A 27,902-nucleotide genomic window follows, 5' to 3' on the forward strand; every position below is an offset into this window, starting at 1 on the left:
CAGAGAGCCCAGTGTGGGGCTCAAACTGGGGCTCTAACTCATGAACCACGAGATTATGATCTGAACTGAAGTTGGATTCTTAACTGACTGAGCCACCCAGGCACCCCATTCTCTTACTTCTTATCAATATTTGGACTAACTCAATTGTAAGGCCTTTAAGAATAAGAATCAGATTTGATGGTTCTTTTGTTATCTTTGCATGAGTTAACACACTTGATATCACAATAGATTTTAAAGAAGTAGTTTGCAGACTTGATTGTATAAAGCTGACTTTATTGTGGTGTGTGATTAAAAGGCAGATTTCTGGGCCAACAACTTATAGAAATTAACTCTGTAAGGTTAAGGAGGCTTAGGATTCTGCCTATTTTCAGGAATCCTATATAATTGGTTTGCTAGGGTTCTGTAACAAATACCACAGACTAAGTGGCTTTAACAACAGAAATTTATTTTCTCACACTTCTGGAGGCTTAGACTGATCAGGGTGTCAGCAGAGTTGCTTTTTTCTGAGGCTTCATTGGTTTGTAGATGGTCATCTTCTCCTTGCATCTCACATTGTCTTCCTAATAAGTTTTCTCACATAAGCTTATTTTTCAAGGGAAAAAAATAATTAAAAAATATTCCTGAGATTTTGATTCAATAGATTAGTATGGGGCTGAAGAGTTAGTATTTTTAGGGAATTCGGATTATAATCAGTCTCCTACTGTGTCATACTTGTGAAATGGGTGATTACATAGCCTTTTACCATCTTTGTAGATTAATATTTTTACAGAAGGAAGTGTGGGTTGATTTTAAGCTAGCAAAAAAGACAACATAGGGGGAAAACATGAAAATTGATAAATTTTATTTATTTCCAGTAAGAGAAAATAGAAGGGGTTTTTCCATTAGGAAAGAACTTCTACTATGTTTCATGTCTCTGGTTTCTAACTAGATACTCAGAATGTATTTGATAAGTTGATCAAATCAGATTTCAACCAAACCTAGTGAGGCTTTTTTGGAATTGATTAGAATTTAGGAGAACTAGAAAATCTGCTGTGGAAAATCATGTAGAGGAAAATGTACCTAATTGAAGCCTAGGAAAATAAAAATTTCCTTGAGAAAGAACCATATGTTTCCAACTTATATCATTGCATGGACTGTGTATATCTATGAGTTATTCTCACAGCCATATTGTATGGTTTCCCAGTAAATTGGTTTCATTCAGGTAAGATCATGAAATTGTGTTCAGATAATGAATTCTGGTATTCAGGTAAGTGACTTGGTAATCAAGATCAGGAAAATAGAAGTAATTTTCTTTACAAGCAAGATCTTCCTTTTAAAAATAATAAGTTATCAAGATACATAAAGGTGCTTTTCCTATTTTATTTCATGCAATATGTAGATTTTTCTCCTACCTTTTTCTTCTCCCTTCTTTGATGGGTTCTCAGCCTAGAAATTGTGGGCGGAAACCCTTTATTAAGTAAAGAACCAGTATCAAGGAACAGAGCATTTCTTTATTTTCAGTGTGAATTGATTTTCCTTTTTGTACTTGGAACGTTGGTGGTGTGTTTAATAAATGTTAATTAAATAATGAGTATTCATATGCTTTTCAGATTTTTATTTTATTCTTGTGACTTGGTTCTTAATAAATTTTTCTCTAGGGAGCATAGTTTTCCTTCCTGGCTAGCTTAATATCAGTTATGTACCCTACCATATTTTAAAGTGACTTTTAGTTTAAACTGCTGATTTCTGAGATTGGAAAAAATAAATTAAGGAAATATCTTTGATCATCCTGGTTTTATCATTGTTCTTTCCTTTTGGTGTCAAAGAAAAAGTTGAATGTTGACATGGATTAACATCAGGATCAAAGAAAATCTCATTTTCTTTTTGATAGTATGTTTTTGGAAACACCTTAATTTTCTCCAAGTCTCCAGATTTTAACCCTTAGGTGCTCTACAACTGCCATTTCCCAACTTGAGGCAAGTTAAAGCTCACAGCCCCAGCATCCCCACTGTGCCTCAAGCAACTATGAGCCTAAACTCCTAAAACAATTGTAGGGTTCCCCACAGTTTCCTTAAAGCTTACACACTATTTGTCAAGGTGGGTTTTGGTCTTTTTATAGGTTTTTCTTTTTTTTAAGTCCGTTTTCCACTTTGATTTACTCTTCCAGTTTACTCTTTCATCATCTTTCTGCTTTTGAAAGAAAATACATTACAGAAGATAGTCTAATTATTTGAAGTCTCTCTTCATGTGACCATCTAATTGGATATGTTCATATGTCGCTCCCTAACTCTTCTAACAAGGCAATCTGGAATCCAGGGATGTTGACTAATTTGTTCTGATCGCAAAGCAAACTGAATCAGTTCAGTCACCGGAGCAATAGTAATCTGGTTGTCTGTTTCTAAAAGCATTGACATTTTATGTGAACAGACCATTTTTGGTTATTTCTTTCCATTCTTTATTTTTTTCTCTTCTGACCCTGCTCTGAGGATGGCTCAGCACTGTAGCAATGGATGGCAGCATAAGCACCTAACACCCCCAGAGAAAGCTCATTCTGGTTAAGGAACCTAGGAAAAGTGGACCTTGTGGCCTAAAGAATGGGTGGACAGGGTGGGCAAGGACTGCCAGGGTCAAGGGTTGGATTTAGGTTGGAATATTTTTTTCTTTCTCTTCTTTTAATGTCTTTTCCCAAGGGCAGCCCCAGTTTCATAGAACTACATGGCAGCACAGGTGGCTCCAACTGTTAAGAAGCCCTATCTTTACCTAGAAGACCAGGAAAAAGGACCATTGGTAGTTGGAGAGTGAGGGAAATTCTAGAGAGGTGAAAGAGCTGAAAACGCACCCACCAGTTCTGTGTATGAAGTGACATAAGTTCCAGGCTCACCCCTAATCTGTGCGTGCACAGAACAGGCAAAACAGCAAAGGCTTTGAGAAGTAAAATAAAAACCACCAAACTAAGATAAACAGTTTATTTGTCTATACATATAGTTTATTATGTATGTGTATAGTCTATAACTAAACTATAAACCACTGTCTAAGTCCCAGACCAATCCCTGATATACACATGCATGAGACAGACCCAAACCAATATAACAATGGTTTTGCAAACAACAATACTGGAACCCCTTCCCACAAATGGTAAGGCAGAATAGGTTCAATCTAATTAGAATGATTGTCTGCTTTTAAAAATAAAAACCCTCCAGAGGCTTGTGACTTAGTATACCCAAAATGTCTAAGATACAAACCAAAATTACATGGTAGACAAAGAACCAGAAAAAATGTGACCAACTGTCAAAAAGACAACAGACGCCAAAATGAAGATAACCAAGATGTTGAAATTATCAGACAAAGCCTTTAATGAGCTGTGCTCCATGAGATGGTGATAAACACTCTTGAAACAAATCAAGGATAGATGTTCTCAACAAAGAAATAAAAACCAAGCAGAATTTTTTTAATGAAAAAAATATCTAAAATAAAAGATTCACTTGATGGGCTCAGTAGTTCTTCAAGTTGAAGGAAAATGATACCACAGGAAAACAAGCAACAAGAATGGGAAATACCTAGGAAATTCTCTTTTCTCAAATTCTTGAATGTAACTATTGTGAACAAAAATTATAATTTGTTGGGATTCTCATTGTTATGTAGATATAATGTACAAGGCAACTTAGAGGAAAGAGTAAAGGGACCTTTGTGGTTATAAGTCTTCTACATTTTCCTTGAAGTAGCAAAATTATTAACCTTAAATGGATTGAGAAAAGTTACATATGTATGTTGTGATTTCTAGAACAACCATTATGATAATACAAGTATAGCCAAAAAGTCAATAAATAAATAAAAATGGAATACTAAGAAGCATTCATATCAAAAAGAGGTCAGGATGATGTTGGGGGAACAGGAAGACCGGTGAAAAAATGTTAGACATAAATCCAACCATATCAAAAACCATACAAAATGTAAATAGACATTTCAAAGTCAGAAATTTTCAGACTGGATTTTGAAATATTTTTTTTAATGTTTTATTTTTCAGAGAGAGAGACAGAGCATGAGCAAGGGAGGGGCAGACAGAGAGGGAGACACAGAATCCAAAGCAGGCTCCAGGCTCTGCTGTCAGCACAGAGCCCAATGCGGGCCTTGAACTTAAGAGCCGCGAGATCATGACCTGAGCCAAAGTCGGATGCTTAACCAACTGAGCCACCCAGGCGCCCCCAGAATGGATTTTTTAAAAAGCAAAAACTTAAATATATGTTGCCTACAAGAAACCTAGCTTAGATAGATAGAATGACACAGATGAGTAAAAGGACTGAAAAACTATGCAAATGCTTTTTTTAAGTTGGAGTGGTTTTATTAATATCAAAGTGCATTCCAGGACAAGGAGAATTCCATAATGATAAAGGGATTAATCCCCAAAAAGACAACAATCCTAAAAGCATATGTCGGGGCGCCTGGGTGGCCCAGTCGGTTAAGTGTCCGACTTCGGCTCAGGTCATGATCTCGCGGTTTGTGAGTTCGAGCCCCGCGTCAGGCTCTGTGCTGATGCCTCGGAACCTGGAGCCTGCTTCGGATTCTGTGTCTCCCTCTCTCTCTCTGCCCCTCCCCTGCTCATGCTCTCTCTCTGTCTCTAAAAAAATAAATGTTAAAAAAAAAATAAAAATAAAAAAAAGCATATGTACCTTGTAGTGAATTGACCTACAAGATTCCCATTACTGGTATTCATGTATTGTGTAAACCCCATATCTTAAGGGTAGTTTGGAGACCTGTAACTTGATTTCTAACCAATAGAATATGGCAAAAGTGGGGGATTCAATACCATGGTTATGTTACATTGTATAATAGATGTCATTCCCATAATTTTATTACATTATATAAGACTCCATCTTCCTAGAAGATTTGCTCTCTATCCCCATCCCCCACCTTCCTGCTCGTGACTATCTTTGAAGAATCCAGCTGACATGAATCCCAGAGCTGCAAGGAAATGAATTCTCCAAACAACCTGACTTTGGAAGTGGATCCTTATTCAGTCAAGTCTCAGATGACAATCCAGCTCTGGCCAACACCTTTATTAAAAATGCAGAAGACCCAGCTAAGACAGGCCCAGCCCAGACTCCCAACACACATAAAGGAAAAGATGGAGTGAGGAGAGAGAGAAAGAGAGAGCATATCAGTATCTACATATAAATATCTATCACTGAAGATGCAGAATTACTGAGGTTTTTAAAAAAGGCTTCAGAAATAAACAGGTTTGGATTCCAACTTCATTTACCCGTGTTTTTGACTTTAGCCTTGTGTGAAAACTGCTTAAGTGATGATTTTCTTCATCATAAACAAGGATAATAATCATTCCTCATAAGATTGCTGGGAGAAATAAAATGAGACAATTTGGGGCACCTGGGTGGCTCAGTTTGTTAAGCATCTGACTCTTGATTTCAACTCAGGTTATGATCTCAGTCATAGGATTGAGCCCTGCATCAGGCTGGGCTATGGAACCTATGCTGGGCATGGAACCTGCTTAAGATTCTCTCTCCCTTTCCCTCTACCACCTCATTCTCCTGCTCATGCTCTCTCTCACTCTCTAAAAACAAAACAAAACAAAACAGGAAACCTACAGCCAATATTGTACTTATTAGTGAAAGATGAAATGTTTTTTCTTTTGAAACAGGAAGCAAGGTAAGGATGTCCACTCTCACTATTTCTGTCATTCTTATGGCCCTCCCAGCCAGTGCAATAATACAAGGAAAATAAATAAAACGTATCCAAATCAGAAAGTGTGAACTAAAACTATCTGTATCCACAGATAGAATGATTTCTACATAGAAAATTACAAGAAATCTTTAAAAAAAAAAAACTCTCTTAGAAATATATACATGAGGGGCGCCTGGTGGCTCAGTCGGTTAAAGTGGCCGACTTCGGCTCAGGTCATGATCTCGCGGTCCGTGAGTTCGAGCCCCGCATCGGGCTCTGCTGACAGCTCAGAGCCTGGAGCCTGTTTCAGATTCTGTGTCTCCCTCTCTCTGACCCTCCCCCGTTCATGCTCTCTCTCTGTCTCAAAAATAAATAAACGTTAAAAAAAAAAAAAGAAATATATACATGAGTTTAGCAAATAGAATCTTGGAATTACAAGATCAATATACAAAAATCGTATTTCTGTCTACTACTAATGAATAATTGGAATCCAAAATGTTAAAAATAGCATCATTCACCATAGCACCAAAAAAATAGGTATTAATCTAACAAAATATGTGCAGCATCTGTGTGCTGAAAACTACAAAGAACAGTAAAAGAAATCAAAGATAACCTAAGTAACTGGAGGGATATATTTATTCCTCAATTGAAAGATAATATTGTCAAGATGTCAGTTCTCTCAGAACTCATCTAAAGTTTCAACAAAATCCACATCAGAACTCTAGAGGATTTTTCTGTAAATAATATGCTGATTCTAAAACTTATACTGAAAGGCAGTGAAACTAGATTGGTCCAAAAGATTTTGAAAAAGCAGAATTGGATTCATACCTTCTGATTTCAAGAATTATGGTAAGTCTACAGTAATCAAGATAGCATGGTATTGGCAAAAGGGTAGGAATATACCTCAGTGGAAATTGGCCCACAAAAATATGGTCAATTGATTTTTTTTCTTTTTACAAAGGTGCAAAGGCTATTTGATTAAGAAAAGATTATCTTTTTTTAACTAGTGATGCTAGAACAATTACATACATAAATGCAAATAAAATTAATTTTGCCCTTAAAAATGAATTTCAAATGAGTCATAGATATAATGTAAAACATAAAACCTAGGACACTTCTTGAAGAAAATATAGGAAGAAAAATCTTTGTGATCTTAGGTTAGGCAAAGAGGTTAGGCAAAATGAATATTTATATAGTTTAATAAGTAATTGCCAAAAAGTGGAAACAATCCTAATACATTTTATTTTTTCTAAGTTTGTTTGTTTGTTTGTTTGTTTGTTTGTTTTGAGCAGGGGGAGGGGCAGAGAGAGAGGGAGAGAAAGAGAATCCCAAGCAGGCCCTGCCATGTCAGCACAGAGTCCTATGTGCAGCTCAAACTCATGAACCATGAGATCATGACCTGAGCTGAAGTCAGACATTTAACCAACCCTGGGAATGGGGGTTAGGCACCTCAACCCTAATATATTTAAATTGTTGGGTGGATAAACAGACTAGTTCTTCCATACAGTGAAATACTACTCAGCAATAAAAGAATAAGCTAGTAATACACACACTTGTGCGAATCTAGACATTATGATGAGTGAAAGTAATGAGCCTCAAAAGTTTCCATTTTGTGATTCCATTTACATGACCTTTTGGAGAATGGAAAACAGATCAGTAGTTGCCAGGGATTGTGGGTGAAAAGAAGGAAGGGATGACAAAGAAAATTAGGGCATTTCTTTGAGGTGACAGAACTTTCTGTATTTTTATTCTAGTGGTGGTTGTCAAAACTCATAGGACCATACACCAAAAAGTGAATTTTATTGCATGTAAATTAAATTTTTTAAAAAGAAAGATGTACAGCCCCTGTACATAAGACACTTCACTCTCGAATTTATTTACTTAATTCACAGTTTCTGCCATACTAAAACCTCCAACAGGGCCATACTTGATTCTTAACACTAAGAATTTCTAGCCCAAGGATTTGAGCTATCCTTTTCTTAACAGCTCCGAGATCTGTGTGGGAGAGCTTGAGCTAAGTCAATTATTAGAGAATATGTGAAAAGAGTGGTTCAGCCAGATCCAGCTGACCACCAGCATCAGATGTGTGAATGATGCCAACTTGAAACATACAGCCCCAGGCAGGCCACCAGCTAATTACCATTGTGTAAGTGACAGCAAGTGAGACTAGCAAAGAACTGCCCAGCTGAATCCAATCCAAATTGCCAAAGCACAGAATTGTGAATAAAATGGTTACTGACCTAACTACCATATTTTAGGGTAGTTTGTTACACAGTATTAGATAACTGACATGAAGCAATTATATCACAATCCCCGCCACCCTAAACATTTTTTTTCAGTTTTAGAGATCATACAGGAAATCCTTTGGTCTCTAGAAAAAAAAAAAAAAAAATCATATTAGTAGTTAATTGTTAAAATCTCTACAAATGGTGTTTTCCTGCATTAAGGGTAATAAATTATTCTAGCCATATCTATAGTAATATGTTCTTCCTTTGTAGTTCTATTTTAAGACAGATGTTCAGAAATTAGTATACAGAGGAGGTCAAAGATGAGAGTAAGAGAGCTGAAGGAACCAATAACCTATAGAGGACAGAGAGAGACTAAGGTGGGGTGGGGGATGGGGGGGCATGGTGGCTGCTTTTAAATATTTGATGGACTTTTTAAAACCCTGAGTTGTTTCAAAGCCAGAAATTGGATTAATATGTAGAAGTTAAAGGAAGAAATGTTTCTGATTCAATATCAAGGAAGTATTCTCTAACATGAGAGTTGATCAAAAGTGAAGTGTACTGCCTCAAAAATCAGTGAGATGACCATCATGAGGAATTTTCAAACAAGCTGAATGGTCGCATCTTAGAAATATTTTCTGTACTGGGTATGCAGGTTATTTCTATACAGAGTGAGACACTGTACTAGATAATTTTCCTAAATTTCCTTCAGGTTCTGAGTTTCTTTAATTATTTGGCATCACAGGAATCATCACTATGTTTGCCACCTTGGACTTTTAAACTTACTGGCTTTTGATACTTAACCAGACTTTCCGGATATGCCCTGATGCAGGCAGCCAAACAAAGTTGTTTTTCCTCATAATCTGTAGGAATGGGGACTTCCTTTGATAACTGAATCCAAACAAGCTGGAGATATTTTCTCTCCCCTGCCCACAGCTTTTGTCAAATGACCATGTGTACCAGGAATTGTTTCAAAGGACAGAGAGAAAGGTTCACCTTCAGCCCCCTCCTGCCCTGCTAAATCTGGACTGCAAACAGGGCCAGTTTCATGGTCATGAGAACTATGCAATTGCAATGAGTCCCATTCTTGGTTTAATGATCTGTTATCACTGCTTTGAAATTTTTAATAGTTTATGAACAAGGGGACCCACAAATTCTGTAGCCAGTCCTGACTACAATTTTTATCTATAGTTCCTCACCACCCACTCCCTCCTTGTTATTTTAGACTGACTCCTGTCTTTAGGTGGAATAGGCCTCTCTCTCAAGTCCTCTACTGCCTAATGGCCAATTCCCTTAGCCTCTCCTTAATCATCATACATTTTAATCTGACTAGAGTATCTGATATTGTTGACAGATCATACTTCTAAATTCTCTGTTTGGTTTCCATGACTCTATGGAAACCATAGAGCATGGTTTTCTTCTTATCTCTGAACTTGTTTGATAAAGCCAAGTAGAATAATGGATGAAATTAGTAGTCACATTACATGCCTTTGGGCTTTTCTCTCTCTAGAATGGGCCAATACTCTATCCACTAGGATATATTGATACTCCCTTTTTTTCCACAGGGTTAGTGACAAAATGGCATCCAAATCGATAAATTTAAAGGCTGAACTACATTCCTACCTGGCTGGTATTACAAATCATATACGGTGGGTGAGAGTGGGGGCAGGGGGTTATTGTTTTGTTTTGCTTTCCTTGACACAGCAATGAAGTGAAGAACATACCAAGGTGTTCATCAGTTGAATATATAAATGGTCGTAAATTTCCTCGAGTCTCCTTCATGAAATAATCAATGACGCTGAACAGGTTTGGGAGCGTTACCTGTTTAAAGAAAGGGAGAGTAGGCTCAGTGTCATCTGTGTAAAGATAGAGTAAGAGAAAGCTCGCGTGAAATTTAATGAAGACTACTGTGAATTTCCTGATCTCTAGAAAAACACATCAATACCTCACTTCAATGAGGTATTGAATGAATGGCCAAGGTTTACTTACCCATGCATTGTATTTCTCTTTTATAATATCTAATTCCCTGTTGAGAAATTTCCCTTTTCCCATTTGGATACATTTTGGTGGACAATAATTTGGTATGCTGCTTTTCCCCAGTTACCAGATAAGAATGTGACTCAGGCTAGGCCAGAAATTTGAACTTGAGTAGAGGAACAAGAAAGGATAGTAGATTCCTAATTAGATGGTTCTTACTACAGTTGACCCTTGAACAACAGGGGGTTAGGAATGCCAACCCCATGCACTCAAAATTCCATGTTATAATTTTTGATTCCTCCCAGAATTAAACACTAATACCCTACTGTTGACCTAATACCCTACTGACTAATACCCTACTGTTGACTAATACCCTACTGTTGACTGTTATTGGCCTTACCAATAACATAGTTGATTAACACATACTTAGTATATGTATTATATACTGTATTCTTCCAGTAAAGTAAGCCAGAGAAAAGGAAATGTTATTAAGAAAATCACAAGAAAAATATATCTACAGTACTACTCTTTATTAAAAAAAAAAAAAATCCACATGTAGGTGGACCCAGGCGCTTCAAACCCATGTTGTTCAAGGGTCAACCATACAAGTAACTGCTTCCTAGTCCCTGAAGGTCTTCCAGCTTTCCAGTCATTTTATATGCTTCCTATGTTCTTAAATAAATCCTTTTTTGCTTAAGTTAGTTATTTGGTTTCTTCCATTTGAAAACAAAGAACAGTTAAAGCTGGAAAATTTAGCACTTTAATATCTCACTGGAACAGGATCATTTACTTGACTAAGAGTAGCTGAAAAGTGTTGCCACCCCCAAGCTAATATTTTTACTTTTTTTCCTATAATTTATTTATTTTTTATAATTTACATCCAAGTTAGTTAGCACATGGTGCAACAATGATTTCAGGAGCAGATTCCTTAAGCCCCTTTCCCATTTAGCCCATCGTCCCTCCCACAACCCCTCCGGTAACCCTCTGTTTGTTCTCCATATTTATGAGTCTCTTATGTTTTGTCCCCCTCCCTGTTTTTATATTATTTTTGCTTTCCTTCCCTTATGTTCATCTGTTTTGTCTCTTAAAGTCCTCATATGAGTGAAGTCATATGATATTTGTCTTTCTTTGACTAAGTTCGCTTAGCATAATACCCTCCAGTTCCATCCATGTAGTTGCAAATGGCAAGATTTCATTCTTGTTGATTGCCAAGTAATACTCCATTGTGTGTGTGTGTGTGTGTCTGTGTGTGTGTGTGTGTGTACACACACACACACACAGACACACACACATACACACCACATCTTCTTTATCCATTCATCCATTGACAGGCTATTTTTGCTATTTTTGCTATTATTGATAGTGCTGCTATAAACACTGGGGTGCATGTGCCCCTTTGAAACAGCACACCTGTATCCCTTGAATAAATACCTAGTAGTGCAATTGCTGGGTTGTAGGATAGTTCTATTTTTAATTTTTTAAGGCACCTCCATACTGTTTTCCAGAGTGGCTACACCATTTTGCATTTCCACCAACAGTGCAAAAGAGATCCTCTTTCTCAGCATCCTCATCAACATCTGTTGTTGCCTGAGTTGTTAATGTTAGCCATTCTGACAGGTGTGAGGTGATATCTCAATGTGGTTTTGATTTGTATTTCCCAGATGATGAGTGATGTTGACAAGCTAATATTTTTATAAAAGTAAAATCAGGTTAAGCCTGAATATCCCTGGTAACCTTGAAAAAGAAAAAGAATTCATAGAATGACAATCTGGTTGAGGGGTAGTGTTAGGGAGTGTGGAAGGTGAAAGAACAATCCAGGGGATTGTTCAGGCTAATTATGGATAAACGAGCCCCAGTTCACCAGTCACAGAGGTACATTCTTATTCCTGTTTGCTTCCAGTCAGTTGGTATTTGGGTTATCCCTGAGCAATCTAGTTCTTTGTTTCCTTCATTAGAATTTTTTGAAAAAGCCCTGGCAGTCATGGATGTGAGAACTGAGAAGCTTTGAGAGACATTTATGGCAAAGATGTAAGTGGGATGTACAAATCGGCAGCTTCTCTCCTTTTGGCAAAGGTCACCACTGCATTCAAAGAATTATGGTCTAAACATTAATAATTCAACCATACAGAGGCGCCTGGGTGGCTCAGTCACTTAAGCGTCCGACTTCGGCCCAGGTCAGGATCCCATGGCTCCTGCACTCGAGCCACACATCAGTTTCTCTGCTGTCAGTGCACAGTCAGCTTTGGATCCTCTGTCCCCCTCTCTCTGCCCCTCCCCTGCTCACTCTCTCTCTCTTTCAAAAATAAACATTAAAAAAAAATTCAACCATACTGTCCCTTTCTCTATTTGATTAACACAGTGGGCCTAAAGAGGCAGAGGCATTAAGAAGAACTTAATTTTAGAGAAGTTAAAATAAGTATCTTCAAGACTCATCAGTTCCATTTATGTCATATCACTTTTCTGGTCCGATCTTCCCTGCCACTGCAGCCTAAGATCACACAACTATATTCCCTTTTCTGGCATCCGGGACCATAGCCACATTACTACATTTTCATTGGTTGAGATGAATGTAAATGCCAGTTTTCTAACATCTATAACAGGCATTACCTCAAGGTAATGGTGAAGATGAAATTAAATGGTATCGGGGTGGGGTGGAGGGCGCCTGGATGGCTCAGTCTGTTAAGTGTCCAACTTCAGCTCAGTTCATTATCTCATGGCTCATGGGTTCCAGCCCCATGTCAGGCTCTGTGCTGACAGCTCAGAGCCTGGACCCTGCTTCGGACTCTGTGTCTGCCTCTCTCTCTCTGTCCCTCCCCTGCTTTCATTCAGTCTCTCCCTCTCTCACAAAAATAAATAAACATTAAAATTAATTAATTAAATGGTATCGGTAAAGTACTTAGCTCTCTAATACAGTGACTTTGTGATTCTGATATTATATCATTAGCCCCATGGTAAGTTGGTTGGGATAACAGAGGGGCTGCAGATCAAGAGCAAACCATTTCTTCATGATTATGTTGCTATTATGACAGGCATTTCTGAACTTCTGCATGATGGGTATAAGAGGACTAGGCACGCACAGAATTTTTCCCTTTAGAAACAAGTGCATTGAAATATATATAGTTGGAGAATGTACAACAGATGTTTAACAAAAAAATATTCTCTCCCTGAAGCAACTCTATTGATAAAGAGTGCAGAGAAACAAAAGTAGAAAGAATTCTTAGCAGATTATCTTCTACTGTGCCACATCCCCCTGCGCTTATACCTCACTTCTTACCCTGACATTTGCCACGTTCAGGCCTCCTTAACATGGCTGTTTTTCACCAGCACTATGTTCCTAGGCAAGGGGTCTACTTTTCTACCTTTCTTTGAATTCTATAAGGTAGATTTAGGGAAAAGCAGAAGAAAATTCATCAAAAACAAGGAAATAGCTACTTACAGGTTTTTCCAGTTCAATGGTGTAGTTTTTTCCTACACTCATCACTTTGTAGTGCTTGATTCTTGGCATGCTAAAATGAAAAAAAAAATGTTACTCTCCATTTGAGTATATTACTGGATCAAATCAAACTAAAGTGAGTATAAAATATCACCTGTACAGTAAAACCTATGTATCCATTCCCATAGTTAGGAGAAAAAAAAAAGGGGGGTTTTATTTCATTATTTACCTGGTTCTGTATGTCTCTTTTGGGGGGTTATATGCTAGGGATATAGGAAACCTGAGTCATTGAGTGGGTGAATGAATAACTAAAAAAAAAAAAAAAAAAAAAAAAGGAATCAAGAACAGAAAATCTTTCAGGCTCTGAAATCATTTTTTAATGCTAATAATTTACAAAGCAGGCAACATTATAAGATCCTATGTAGGCACATACAAATCAAATATATATCCTCTATAATAAAAGGGAAGTAGAAAAAATTGCTGAAAGCAAATTACTTTCTACTCCACCTTATCACTATCCTAGCAGAAATCCCTGAGTGGCTGTTCTTTCTGCTAGCTCATATACCACTCTGGATATCCACTAACTTCAGGGCTGACTTAGAGACAGGGAAAATGCTCAGTATTAGGTACTATATGAATGTAGGAGACAATGTAAGTACAGCAGAGGAATCATAATGCAATTCCTCTTCTGTGGTCACATAGCACTCTAAATTATTACCACCCCAAACACATGGTATTTTACTGACTAGAATTGCTTAAGAACAAGAAGCACAGAATAGAAATTCACCTTTGTCTTCCAGCATTAGGCACACGATAAATATTTATGAGACTGAAATTTTAAAATATTGCAAGCTCATCTTAAAGTGCTATTTGATAGAATTAATTTATATTGAGAGAAGCCAGCAGGTTTGCCTTGAATTCCCTTGATTCATATGACAACAGTGTCACAACCAGGACTTCTTCTAATGTTGAAAAGTTAAAAGCATTTATTACACTGCCATTTGCTTGAAAGAGAAACTAATTCAACATCACACAGAAGCAATCTAAAAGCTGTCTATCAGGTTAAGTTTGTTAGCAGGGCCTCCCTCCTTCTTTCTTCTTTTTTTTTTTTTAATTTTTTAAGTTTATTCATTTATTTTAAGAGAGAGCACAAGCAGGGTAGGGGCAGAGAGAGGGCAGAGAGAGAATCCTAAGCAGGCTCCATGCTATTAGCATGGAGCCTGATGTGGGTCTTGAACTCACGAACCGTGAGATCAGGACCCCAGTGGAAATCAAGAGTCAGACACCCAACTGGGCCACCCGGGAGCCCCTCCCCACTTCTTCCTAATCAACCCTCTGTCCATTTCCGGGTCACATGTCTCTAGGACTGAAGTACACTTCTTTTTAAGGGACTTTTTCCTCATCTACTACTATATCCAAATATTCATTCTCTCAATTGAATATCACATTGGAAAATAGCTAATACTTTTATTCCAGTGACTTATTGTAGAGCTTTACTTTTAAACCATTGCATAAAGCCTAACAAACCCTCTCCCCTTTGAAAAAAATTAAAATTAAAAAGTATTCTTTATTGCTGAACTTTCAGGAATCAGTAACAGACTGGTGAAGGAAACATTTTTGGACAGAGGTACCTTCTTTTGGGGTGGTTGATTCTAGCTTTATTTTTATCTCTACATGAAGAGATCTTTATAATCATAGTTACTTTTGAAAACTCTCACCCATTCCAATTAGAATTCCTGTATTCCTAAAAATTCCTGTATTATTCCTTGGAATAACTGATAAAGAAAACTTGAAGGGCATGATCTTTATAACAAGAAAGTTTAGGTTCACATTGTGATTCTATTGTGTAAGCTCTCACCCTTCATGTTTTCATCCATAAAACGGACATGGAAATGCCATTCCTTACAGGGCTATTGTAAGTTATTGTCTGAGAAGTCCTTAGTACAACGTCTGGCACATTTAGACATATAGTAAATCCTATTTTTGATACTTTTTAGATTTATCATTTTAACTTAGTTGTTTCTGCAAGGCTCAACTGCTTCATTTGTAAAACATAAAAAAAGAAAAAAACTCTTCATTTTTATTGTTCCTGAAGGAAATGCTTGTCAAGCACCCAACACAGCACCCACAAATTGGGACAATGATTGTTGTTATTAGTAATAGCCACTATATCATCATCATCATCATCATCATCATCATCATTCATGACAAAACTGTGGGAGGAAGGGTAGCAAAGATGAGCAGGGTCTCTTGGAGCTTTTGACTAGAAGGACTAAATTCTGAAGCAGAAAGGTAGGAAAAAAAAATTCCATTGAAGTCATTTAGGGTTTGAGTCTCATTTTAGACTTTTGTTTTTCTTTCATACTTTGTTTTGTTTCTCCAAAAAAATCAAGACCGAGGAAAAAACAAGGTTGATAAAATGTGCTATATTGAGGTTTCCTGACAATGACCTCAAAAAAGAAGGAAACTGTCTTTTAACAAGTGTGTGGCTTAAATGTGGTATAGGTACTTGTTTTTTACTTCTGACCCCAATTTTTTACAGGAGTTAATTTGGGGTCAATATTTTCTGTTTCCGTGGCTAATGGATCTCCAAAGTGTGTATACTACTAGCTTGCCATGTAGTCATAACAATTTTAAGAAAACAAAGCCAAACCACTAAGTTTGTGTAAGAACATCTCTACGTCTTATGAATTCACACACCACTGGGCTGGCTAAAGGTGGATGGTATTTTGTATCAAGAGAGGAGTCACCTGATACTTTGACACTGAATGACTTTTGCTTCTTCCGGAGAAGAATCAATCTACCCTCCCACAACTGGTTTGTTAACAGATGGAGATAATTTTACTTTCAAGTACTGCTTTGTAAACTAGCCTGTCCTTTTCAGCCAGTGTTTTGCCAGATACACTCACTTAAACTTGCATACCTGCATATTTCTCCTATAACCTATAAGACAATAAATTGGTTTTGTGGGTTGTTTCTCACCTATGTTCAGGTACTTCCTAATCATCTAAATTTTTGCATTAAGCTTTACATTAAATCTTTACATTAAGCTCTACAGTCTAACAAGCTAACATTCTACTACTCTCTACAAGTGCTATCCTCTGTTAAACAGAAGATAGAAATCAGGCACTCTGAAAAAGTTCTATTTTGAGGCGTTAGGCAATGCACAGAACAGTCGCTAACATCATAGATATTTCTGACTCATAAGGAAAACTGGTACAACAGTTCAAATTTTTCTTATCCATTTCCAACCACAAACTATTTCCCTGAGCCTAAGTGAGCATATAGTGACTGTAGCATTAGAATGCTCTACTTTGACCATTCCCCTCACTCTTTCTAAATATGAACTTTGGCAGGGGGTGGGGGGTGGGGTGGGGGGTGGAGAGGAGGAAATGTTATGTTTTTAGGACCATCAGCTGTACAAAGGCATGGATTTCTATATGAATTCAAACTGGAAATAAGTTTACTAAAATTAGAATTATGTAAGTTTGATATGAACTCCTTTGCCAGACAGGAGTTTAAATACAGACAAATATAAGTAAAAACTATGGCATGAAGTTCATATCCTAAGTATAGAAACATATTGCATTTGGTCACAAACCACACCTTCAGCAGAAAACACTGTTATATCTTGGGAGGCCTGGGTGGCTCAGTCGGTTAAGCGTCCAGCTCTTGATTTTGGCTCAGGTCATGATCTCACAGTTCATGGGGTCAAGCCCTGTGTTGGGCTCTCTGCCCTGACCTCAAAACTTGCTTGAGATTCTCTCTCTTCTCTCTCTCTGCCCCTCCACTGCTTGTGCTCTGTCTCTCTTAAAATAAATAAATAAACTTTAGGGGTGCCTGGGTGGCCAGACTTGATCTTGGCTCAGGTCATGATCCCACAGTTTGTGGGTTCAAGCTCCGTGTCAGGCTCTGCACTGATAGCTCAGAGCCTGCTTAGAATTCTCTCTCTCCCTTTCTCTCTGCTCCTCCCCCACTCATTCTCTCTTTCTCTCTCAAAATAAATAAACATTTTTTAAAAGCTTTACAAAAACAGACACATAGACCAATGGAATAGAATACAGAACCCAGAACTGGACCCACAAATATATGGACAACTAATCTTCAACAAAATAGGAAAGAGTATCCAATGGAAAAAAGATAGTCTCTTTAGCAAATGATGCTGGGAAAACTGGACAGCAACATGCAGAAGAATGAACCTGGGCCACTTTCTTATACCATACACAAAAATGAATTCAAAATGGATGAAAGAATTAAATGTGAGACAGGAAACCATCAAAATCCTAGAAGAGAAAACAGGCAACAACTTCTTTGACCTCAGCTGCAGCAACTTCTTACTTGACATGTCTCCAAAGGCAAGGGAAATAAAAGCAAAAATGAACTATTAGGACTTCATCAAGATAAAAAGCTTTTGCACTGCAAAGGAAACAATCAACAAAACTAACAGACAACCAACAGAATGGGAGAAGATATTTGCAAATGATAAAGGGCTAGTATCTAAAATCTATAAAGAACTTATCAAACTCAACACCCAAAAAACAAATAATCCGGTGAAGAAATGACAGAAGATATGAAGAGACACTTTTCCAAAGAAGACATCCAAATGGCCTACAGACACATGAAAAATACTCAACATCACTCATCACCGGAGAAATACAAATCAAAACTACATTGAGATACCACCTCACACCAGTCAGAGTTGCTAAAATTAACAGCTCAGGAAACAACAGATGTTGGCGAGGATGTGGAGAAAGGGGAACCCTTTTGCATTGTTGGTGAGGATGCAAGCTGGTACAGCCACTCTGGAAAACAGTGTGGAGTTTCCTCGGAAAATTAAAGATTGAATTACCCTACAACCCAGCAATAGCATTACTAGGAATTTATCCAAATGATACAGGAGTGCTGATTCAGAGGGGCACATGTACCCCAATGTTATATAGCAGCACTATCAACAATAGCCAAATTATGGAAAGAGCCCAAATATCCATCAACTGATGAATGGATAAAAAAGATGTGGTATATATATATACACAATGGAATACTATTTGACAATGAAAAATAATGAAATCATGCCATTTGCAACAACGTGGATGGAATTGGAGGATATTATGCTAAGTGAAATAAGTCGGAGAAAGATAGATATCATATGTTTTCACTCATATGTGGAAGTTGAGAAATTTAACAGAAGACCATTGGAGAAGGGAAAGAAAAAAACATATATAGTTACAAACAGAGAGGGAGGCAAACCATAAAAGACTTTTAAATACAGAGAACAAACTTAGGGTGGAAGGGAGTAGAGGGGAGGGGGCGGGGAAAATGTGTGATGGGCACTGAGGAGGGTATTAATTAGGATAAGCACTGGGTGTTGTATGTAAACGATGAATCATGGGAATCTACTACTCCCGAAGCCAACAGCACACCGTATACACTGTATTTTAGCTAACTTGACAATAAATTATATTTAAAAAATAATAATAAATAAATAAAAACAAAAGAAACAAAAAAATTAAAAAGCTTCAAAAAATAAACTTAGAAAGAAAAAAAGAAAACACTTATTTCTGATAGCTCACATGTATGGAAAATGCAATGCAAAAGTTGGGGTAATCTAGACCACCTTAAAGAGACCAGGCTGCTTTGTGCAGGAAACATACAGTCTTTAGAGTCATTAGGTCTCTGGACTTTGTTCATTTTATACAGAATAATAACACAGCATTCACATACTGATGGATCAAACACTCAATCCAACCAAGAATAAAATGAAGGAAGAAAAGCTAATCACTCTCTTGTGTGATTTAGCTTTCAAGCAATGAAATTTCTTTTTTTAGAAAATCTGAGAAATAGATTTTAATTCAGTTTTATATGCTCTTCATTTTTAAAGCGAAAGTAAATTAGTTAAAAGCATTCTGTACTCTATGTGATATTCAATTGCCCAAACCGTGAAAAAGGACAAGTTTCTTGACCAAGATTTACTCAACAGAAAAATTCACTTTTCTCCCAGGGACGCTTCTAAGCCCCCCTATATTTAATGGCAGTCAATTTTTATTTCTTCTGGATTTTTCAAAATAATCAATTAAATTATAAATCAAATAAATTAAAATTGACTAATCTGTGATATTCTACCATATTAGTTGAAAATACATCAACCCCGGGGCACCTGGGTGGCTCAGTCACTTAAGCCTCTGACTCTTGATCTCAGCTCAGGTCATGATCTCAAGGTTCTTGAGTTTGAGCCCCACACCAGGCTCTGTGTTGATGGTGCAGAGCCTGCTTAGGGTCTTCTCTATCCCTTTCTCTGACCCTCCCCTGCTTGTGCTCTCTCTCTAAATGAAATATAAATAAACTAAAAAAAAAAAAAATTAAAGAAAATACATCAACCCCAAGTGTCAGGCATTATAATAAAAAATAATGAAACCACAAGAACATTAAGTTAACATAGATATTCATTGTAGAAAATGACACACGCACGGAGTCTCTTCACACACAGAACCAGGATCTGATCTGCCGTCTATCATTCTTGCCATCTATTTGGTGCACATGGCTGAAGTATAAAGACAAGTCCCTCTTTATATGGAGTAATTGGCAAGTGATGAAGCTGATTGGGCCATGGCTCACTGTAATTATTTTCTCTTTACTGCCTTTATTGACGGTCAGTGTCTTCATATTTAATATTATACAGTGGGCTGGTAGATAATGTTACAGCTAAAATAATTGATGGAATATTATCCCCACAAAGAATAATACATTCAAGAATCAAAGTTCTGTTTATATTTTTATATGAAAGATAATTACTTATTGAACATTTTCATTTAGGATAAAAATCTGTATTTTAATTTCACTATCATTTGTTAAAGTGTTAACTAACCTAGAGTACCTATTGAAATGTGAGATTTCATGGACCCTGAGAGCTGGAGTGACCTTCGAAGATCCAACCACCTTAGCTACATGGAAAAATCAACTTCTGTATGTGTTACTGATCTCATCAAAGGTAAGCCACTTTACCAGAAAGAAATTATTCACCTTTCCAACAGACTCCTAAGCAGTCCTTTTTATAGATGTCAGATTATGTCACGTCTTCATTCATCACGGTCTAGTGACCTCTCATGTCATTCAGAGTATATAACCCAGGTCAGGTCCCTACAATGACCTGTAGGGTTTAGAGTAATTGGTCCCCACCCCCACCTCTGGAATCTCATCTACCACTGTTTCCTTGTTGGCATCACCAAGCAGCCTCTTTCTGTTTTTGAACAAACCCAGACTTCTGCCTCTGGGCACATGCACTTGCTACCGGGAATGCTCTTGTCCCAGACCTGGGCAAGGTTTGTTCCCTCACTTCCTTCAGACCTCTGCTTAATTAAATGTCAGTTAATAAAGTAGGCCTTCTCTGACCACTCTGTATTAAAACAACAATAGCAATAAGAAAACGTTTCTCTATATATTGTCTCTGACAGTTCCCATCTCCCTCATCCTCTTTTATTTTACTTCTATAGACCTTATTACCATATATATGACTTTTTAGTTATGTTATTTATTTATAGTCCATGTTTCCTTACAAGAATGTAAACTCCTTAAACCAGGGATGATGTTTTGTTCACTACTCCATCCTCAGTACCTAACATATTACTTGGCCATCTAGTAGTTGTTCAATAAATATTTGTTGAAATGAATGAACAATAGAATTATACTCAAGATCAAAGTAATTTGTCCATTCTTCTTCTTCCCTGCAGTAAATATTAGCCTTGGCTCAGTCTTTAACATTGTTTCTATAACATTCTCTCTCTATTCTTGTGTTTCTATCTTTAGCCCCAACAAAACACACAGCAGCTGCTGATCTTGTGTGACTTTGCCTTTTAAAGTGATACCGTGCTTTTAACAATTCCATATGTTTTTTTTTTTTAATTAAACATACTCTATCCCCTGCCGGATAGTGATGGAATAGTTTTTGCTGTCACTACCAGGCCTCAGGATCATATTTCCCAAAGAAGGGTTCTTCTCAAGCATCTCGATTGCTTCTTTCCGGGACACCGCATAAAAACATCTATAAAGGTGAGATGAAAAACAGGATTTTTTTTAACTGATGAAGATCATTAGTTGAAAAAGATGCTACCAAAATAACTCTAAGAGCTGTAGTTATTAATTTTTCTTAATTTAATTCCCAGTTTTATTACTACAATTACAATGATATAATTACTGTTATTACAAGCCTGGGGCACTATTAAGTACACTTATGCTTAATTAAGGTCTTTCTTCCCTTATCCCTCCAAACCTCTTTCTTTAACCAAAGAGGATCTGAAAAGTTACCTACTGGTCAGTATGTAATCACCATTACCATTTGAAAATCTAAAATAAGAATTAATAGTGTATCTCCAGTTCATAATCTCAGTTTATAATAAGCTCTTGGATAAATAATACTGGTTGGTGGTTTCTCTTCAGGGATACAAAACATTTCTATAGATGGTTCTCTTCTATGGTCTCTGTTTTAAATAACTGATATTTAAGGGCATATCTGAATCCACTCCTTTTAGTATAATATGGCTTTCCAATGGCATTGATGCTATTTTAATGCATAAATGTTTAAGAAAGCACTTCTCATTTTTATAATAAATTTTGTAGTCAATGAAAAGTCTGGGTTTTTTCAACAGAGAAAAATATGGCAAGATATGCAATTCCCCAAAAGGTTAACAGTGAATATCTCTGTGTGGTGGGAAAAAGAATGGTTTTAATATTCTTTTTATCTATTTGTAAAAATACGTATTACTTGTTTTATTGAGGAAAAAAGAAAAAGAGGCAGTTTTTGTGACTTTTAACCTATCAGTCCTTCAAATGTCACTGGTTTCAGCTGAGAGTGATGGTAGGCAGGTGTCAGCAATTATAGTACAGCAAGACTGTACAGAGCAGAACCTGATGTCGCAGGTGGTACCAGCGTAAGTTTCCCTGACAAGAAGACCTCGACTTCAGGAGGAAAGGGATCCCAATCTTAGCCACACTTTTCAGCAATATAAGAGTGAAAAATAAGGATGTTGCTGGATTCAGCCTGTCTGTGCCTCTTCATTTTCCCACCAACACCTTCTACACTGTTCACAGGGCTTTCCTCAAAGTACAAGCTCAATCAGTACTCACTGATTAGACAACTGAATAGAACATTCAGATACTTGAAACTCTTTGGTCTAATTTTCTGACAGAAAAACAGTCAACCATGGAGTTGCATGGTTAAAAAAAAAAAAAACATCTTTTCCTTCCTTCTACATAGCAGTTTTTATTTAGGGTTGAGCTTTGGAAAGAATATCTATTTGGTCTAAAGGTGTGGGTGGAAGGGGATTTCCTGTGCGGTAAAACCTGCATTTTGAATTTTGGTGATCATGACATAGAAGAGGAAATGTGGCATCTACTCCGAGATCTAATGTTCATCCACAAGACAGTTTACTATCCCTGGTTTAATGAGGTCAATGGCTCATTCTCCTTGATAATTAGAAATTAATATTAACAATCTAATAAACAAACTGGAGTTTGTGGTACACTTACACTGGCATAGGGTTCAGTACATCCACATAATCTTCAGTAGGTTCCTGCTCCTTTTCTATAGCTGAACTCGGTATCCGCTCTGTCTCAATCCTCCTCCTTTTCTCTCTCTCTAGGACTTCTTGCAGTCGAATTACTTGCCCAGGAAGGAGTGACACGTGTAGGGGAACTGACAGCTGAAACCAATTAAGTCAGTAGGCAAAGAAGAAAGCAGAGTAACTAAGTGATTTCAGCAAAGAGGAGACCGCTGTGGTCCTAAGGAGCTTCAGTTATCTGACATGGATGGAGAGGATCATGAATAGAGGATCTTGGTGTCTTAAAACTGCCTTCAAGGTGCACCTGGTGACTCAGTCAGTTCAGTGGCTGACTTCGACCCAGATCATGATCACGCAGTTTGTGAGATCGAGCCCCACATTGGGCTGTGTGCTGACAGCTCAGATCCTGGAGTCTGCTTTGGATTCTGTGTCTCCCTCTCTCTCTACCCCTCCCCCATTCATTCTCTGTCTCTGTCTCTTAAAAATAGACATAAGAAAAAAAAAAAACTGCCTTCAAGCCAACCACACAGCTTTAACTTGCACAATGTGCCCAATCTTCTTCCTTCTTCCTAGAACTGTTCCTTTTGGCCTGGCACATAGCAAAGTCTACCCACCTTGCACTACAGGCTAATTCAGTTAACAACATATCTCTCATTTTTCATTCTGACCTCACTAGTTCTTGCTGCCAGTTAAGTCCCAAAGTACCAGTGAGGTGCCTTGCTGTCCCACAGCTAACCTGGAATTCACTGCACCAGCCATATGGCAACATAGGGTTCAGATGGAACTATTCGTTAGATGACCGAGCATCTGTAGCCAGAGGTCTAGACTTTGGTGTATCTGTGTGTGTATTTCACATTTTCATTCACACATTAGGATTATGATACTGTTGTACTTAGTTTCTTTTAGCCTTCTCTAGAGATGTATTTTGGATTGAGTAACCTATACCCTCCTGATATTCGTACCCCTGATTTACATCTCCTTATGGCCTATTTACATGTGCTTATTAATTCCTATTGTTTATATCTTATATATGTGCATATATGTGTGTTTGTGAAGTTTGAAATAAAAACAGAATAAGGGTACACAATAAAAAATGATTAGAGACTTTTTCTGGATAACTTAGCTAAGCTAACTAATAATCAGTACAGTTATTTCCTTATATACCAATCCAGCAAATAAAATAATAGAATGAGGAGAAACTAATGAGGAAGGTACTGCTTATTAATTGCCTATTATGTCCCAAGCATTGTGCTATTGCAAATCCTCACAGCAATACTATAAGAGAGGTATGTTATCCCTACTCTACAAATAGGAAAAAAAAAAGGTTCAGGAGAAAGAAAAAGGTTCAGAAAAGTTAAATAACTAACAGGGTCACATAGCTAGAAAATTGTGGACTCAAACTCCAGTTTATTTAATTCAAAAGCAAAGTTTCTTTCTTTTTTATCTTTTCATTTCTTTTCTTTCTTTCTTTTCCTTTCTTTTTTTTTTTTTTCTGCTCTTTCAACTACAGTCTATGTTTCTCGAACTTCTGGTAAAGCTGTCCTAACAACAGTATGGTGTGAATGTACACAGAGTGTTCAGGGAACCTAGTAAAAAACAACATTCATACAGCACAAAATTTAAGATAACTGTTCTTGTCTTGGAAATTCACATGAATTTTATTTTGCATTCTGTAATATAATTATGTACATTTTAATTAAAATAATGCTTTTTATCCTTAACTTAAGGAAAAAAACTAAAAAACAATTTCTTTTTGCCAAAACATAATTAGTGTACCAGGTAGATGCACCCCAAGGCTTTCCAGTGGTTTTGGTATTCTCTTTGATACCTACTCATATACCCTTGGGATACTTGTATCCCAATATAAAAGTGCTGTGTCACACAAAGATGCTTTTTCACAACATCACTGGACTTCCCCATTGAGTTTCTTCCTCCACACAAGTCAAAATGTCCGTCACATCTTTAACTCGTCCAGTTTTCTAACCTCCTAAGACTTCCCTACATGGTAGCTGAACGTCCAACTTTCACCTGTTATTGGCTGATATAAAAAGCCAGCATCAGGGCACCTGGGTGGCTCAGTCAGTTAAGCATCTGACTCCTGGTTTTGGCTGAGGTCATGATCTCACAGTTCATGAGATTGAGCCCCACTTTGTGCTCTGTGCTTACAGAATGGAGCCTGCTTGGGATTCTCTCTCCCCCCTCTCTCTGCCCCTCCCCTGCTTGCACTGTCTCTCTCTCTTAAAATAAATAAGGAAACCTAAAAAAACCCAGCATCCATCATCTCAGTAAAGTGCAGTGCTTATCTCATGTGACTGCAAAGCCTTTACTTAGGAACTCGCTTTGGATAGTCTGTACTTAACTGACTTCTTCTCTAAAAGTATCAGAGAACATGGTCCTTCTTTGGGGGCTGGCTCTTAAAGTACCTAATGTTTATAAGACAGTTGCTACAGAAGCTTCACTTAAAATAATGGTAGACATCCTGCTGTAACTGTTAACTATAAGCAGTACATCTTACTATTTGTCTCTGAGAAGATGCCATGGGAGTTGAACAGGTAAGCATCCTTTTGTCTTAAGACTAACTAAACAAATTTTTAAAGGTGAATATTCATTTTGATGGTCTTTCTGTTATATTGTTTATGTTATTCATAAAATTCATCTCAGCATTTTATAAATATGTATTAAATGAATAAGGAATTGGAAAGTATTTTAGATGATGCTATATAAGCTGTAACTATCAACATATACAAAGAACCATTGTGTCAAAAGACCAAAAAGTAGATCTCCCTGACCACCTGTTACTCTCTAGCTAGCACATGGCCTGGTTTATTTTCTTCATAACAATTATCACAATTTTAAACTATTTTGTTTATTGCCTTTCTTCCTTTCCATCCACCTCATACAAATATAAATTTCATGAGTAAATGTACGGGTATATATCTGTCCTTTTCAATTCTTGTATCTTCACTTTACCCTTTTCACTCTGTATGGTTCATAGTCAGTGTCCAGTAAATATTTGTTGAATTAATGGATCAATCAAAACTAATGTCCTTCCTACCTCTGTTACTGTAAGAATGAAGCCTCTCCACTCTTCCCCACTTTCTGCGTTTTCTGTCTGAAGATGAAAACAAAAACATAAAGAAGAAAAGACATAAGTGTGAACATTAACACTTTTATTAACTTCAGGTAATTTTAGAATTTTGTATGATTGTTTCATAAGACTCCAAATGTGTAAGCTATCAAAACCCAGCAAGGTTGACAAAATGCATATCTTTCTATTGAAGCACGTTGTTTTAAAAAGTCAGCTGTAATTTTTAAAGCACTTTAAATTAGTTGAAAGGAAGAAACAATTCATTTTCCTTTTTGTTTAAGACAATGTATATGTTATGAAATTCCAAAACTATTTTCTTTTGTCAGAAGTATATAACTTCAATCTATCTGCTTACCAAACAAGTAAAATCATACACATTTACTTTTAAAAAAGTAAATGTTATTCACTTATTTCTGCAATGTGTGAGTTAATGGTTGATCCACCCCACTGGTATTTAATATTGACTGGCTTTAAGTTTGCAACCAGGTAAGACCAATATAGTTAGTCCTTAAAAATTTCCAATTCTTAGCTCTAAATCCTACTAATATAGCCAACATTTATTAAGTATTTATAAGGGGCAGCTACTGTTCTAAGTACTTCACACATTAAATGATTTAATCTTTATGGTAATTCTGCAAAAGTTACTTTAAGAAATTTTTATTTTATAGATTTGCTCATTTAACATATTTATTGAGTACCTTAAGGGCTAGGCACTATTCTAGGTACTGGTTCACATCAGAGAACAAAATACTAATCCTTGTTCTGGAATTTTGGATCTAGTTATGGAATAATATATCATAAGTAGAATAGTAAGTAAATATTGTAGCGTCAGAAGGAAATAAATGGGAGAATAAAATGTAGAGCAGGGTAATTGAGAATTTCATTGAGAATGTCATTAGGGGCTAGGGGAGAGGAAAAGGGTTGCAATTTTAATAAAATGGCCCAGGTAGTCTCAGTAAGAGAGATACATCTGAGTAAAGACTTACTTGTGGATGAAGAAACCAAGGCATAAAGGAGTTAAGTAACTTGCCTACAATTACACAGCTGATGAATAAAACAGCCAGAATTCAACCCCAGACATATGGTTCCAATCTCGTGTTCTTTATCCACCATATCAGAATCATCTGGGAAGTTTGCTTAAAACAAAAAATCTGTGGCCCAGGGTTAGGGGTAGGGCCTAGATTTCCTAACAAGTGATTCCTAGTACAGTATTCCCCCTTATCTATGGGGATACATTCCAAGACCCCCAGTAGATGCCTGATATCGAAGATAGTACTAAACGCTACATATACTATGTTTTTCCTGTACATACATGCCTATGATAAAGTTTAAATTATAAATCAGACACAGAGATTAACAACAGTAATGGAATAAAACAATTATCACAATATTCTTCAATAAAAGTTATGTGAATGTGGTCTTTTTCTCAAAATATCTTATTGTGCTGTACTCACCCTACTTCCTGCAATGGTGCGAGATGATAAAATGCCTACACGATGAGATGAAGTGAGGTGAATGACGTAGGCCTTGTGGTGGAGTGTTAGGTTACTACTGACCTTTTGATAAGGTCAGAAGGAGGACCATCTGCTTCCAGGCTGCAGTTGACCACGGGTAACTGTAACCACTTTAAGGGGGGGAGGAGGACTACGGTACTGTAAAGATTCATGAGCAGTGCTTGCAAGGCCAACTCCAACAACTTCTTATTCAATTGCAACAATACGTTTAACACTGTAATTGTTGGTTGACTTTAACTGACTCGCTTTGAATGTCAATTCAAGAAAAACTTTTTTCTGTGCAAGTACTAGCTGTACAGTGATGAATTTAACAAACAAATTTCTGCTCGTGTGGGGCTTAGAGTTTTATGAGATTAATACCATCTTTCACAAACGGTGTATATCTAATACACAGTTCTTTTCTGAATTTTTCTAATTGTAATGGTAATGTTCTTTATAGTTTTTTGTTTTCCTTTTCTA

At 37.0% G+C, this 27,902-nt stretch overlaps 1 protein-coding gene across 2 annotated transcripts in view; it reads right to left on the reverse strand.

Moving 5' to 3' along the window:
* Positions 1 to 517: 517 nt before the first annotated feature.
* The window catches only part of STAP1 (signal transducing adaptor family member 1), a 54,113-nt gene continuing 26,728 nt past the window's right edge, over positions 518 to 27,902 (reverse strand). The window contains exons 6-12 of one of the 2 annotated variants that reach the window (XM_047855129.1): positions 25,897 to 25,953; positions 22,810 to 22,982; positions 21,197 to 21,325; positions 13,294 to 13,363; positions 9,605 to 9,701; positions 1,392 to 1,425; positions 518 to 582 (exon numbers count right to left, since the gene is read on the reverse strand). In XM_047855129.1, coding sequence (XP_047711085.1) covers positions 1,421 to 1,425; positions 9,605 to 9,701; positions 13,294 to 13,363; positions 21,197 to 21,325; positions 22,810 to 22,982; positions 25,897 to 25,953 — 531 coding nt within the window. In that variant the 3' untranslated portion in view covers positions 518 to 582; positions 1,392 to 1,420. Of the gene's footprint in view, positions 583 to 1,391; positions 1,426 to 7,373; positions 8,027 to 9,604; positions 9,702 to 13,293; positions 13,364 to 21,196; positions 21,326 to 22,809; positions 22,983 to 25,896; positions 25,954 to 27,902 lie in introns of those variants that run through there. The other variant, XM_047855128.1, reaches the window with a different exon arrangement.

This window comes from Prionailurus viverrinus, chromosome B1 (assembly GCF_022837055.1).
Source record: "Prionailurus viverrinus isolate Anna chromosome B1, UM_Priviv_1.0, whole genome shotgun sequence".
Taxonomy (NCBI): domain Eukaryota; kingdom Metazoa; phylum Chordata; class Mammalia; order Carnivora; family Felidae; genus Prionailurus; species Prionailurus viverrinus.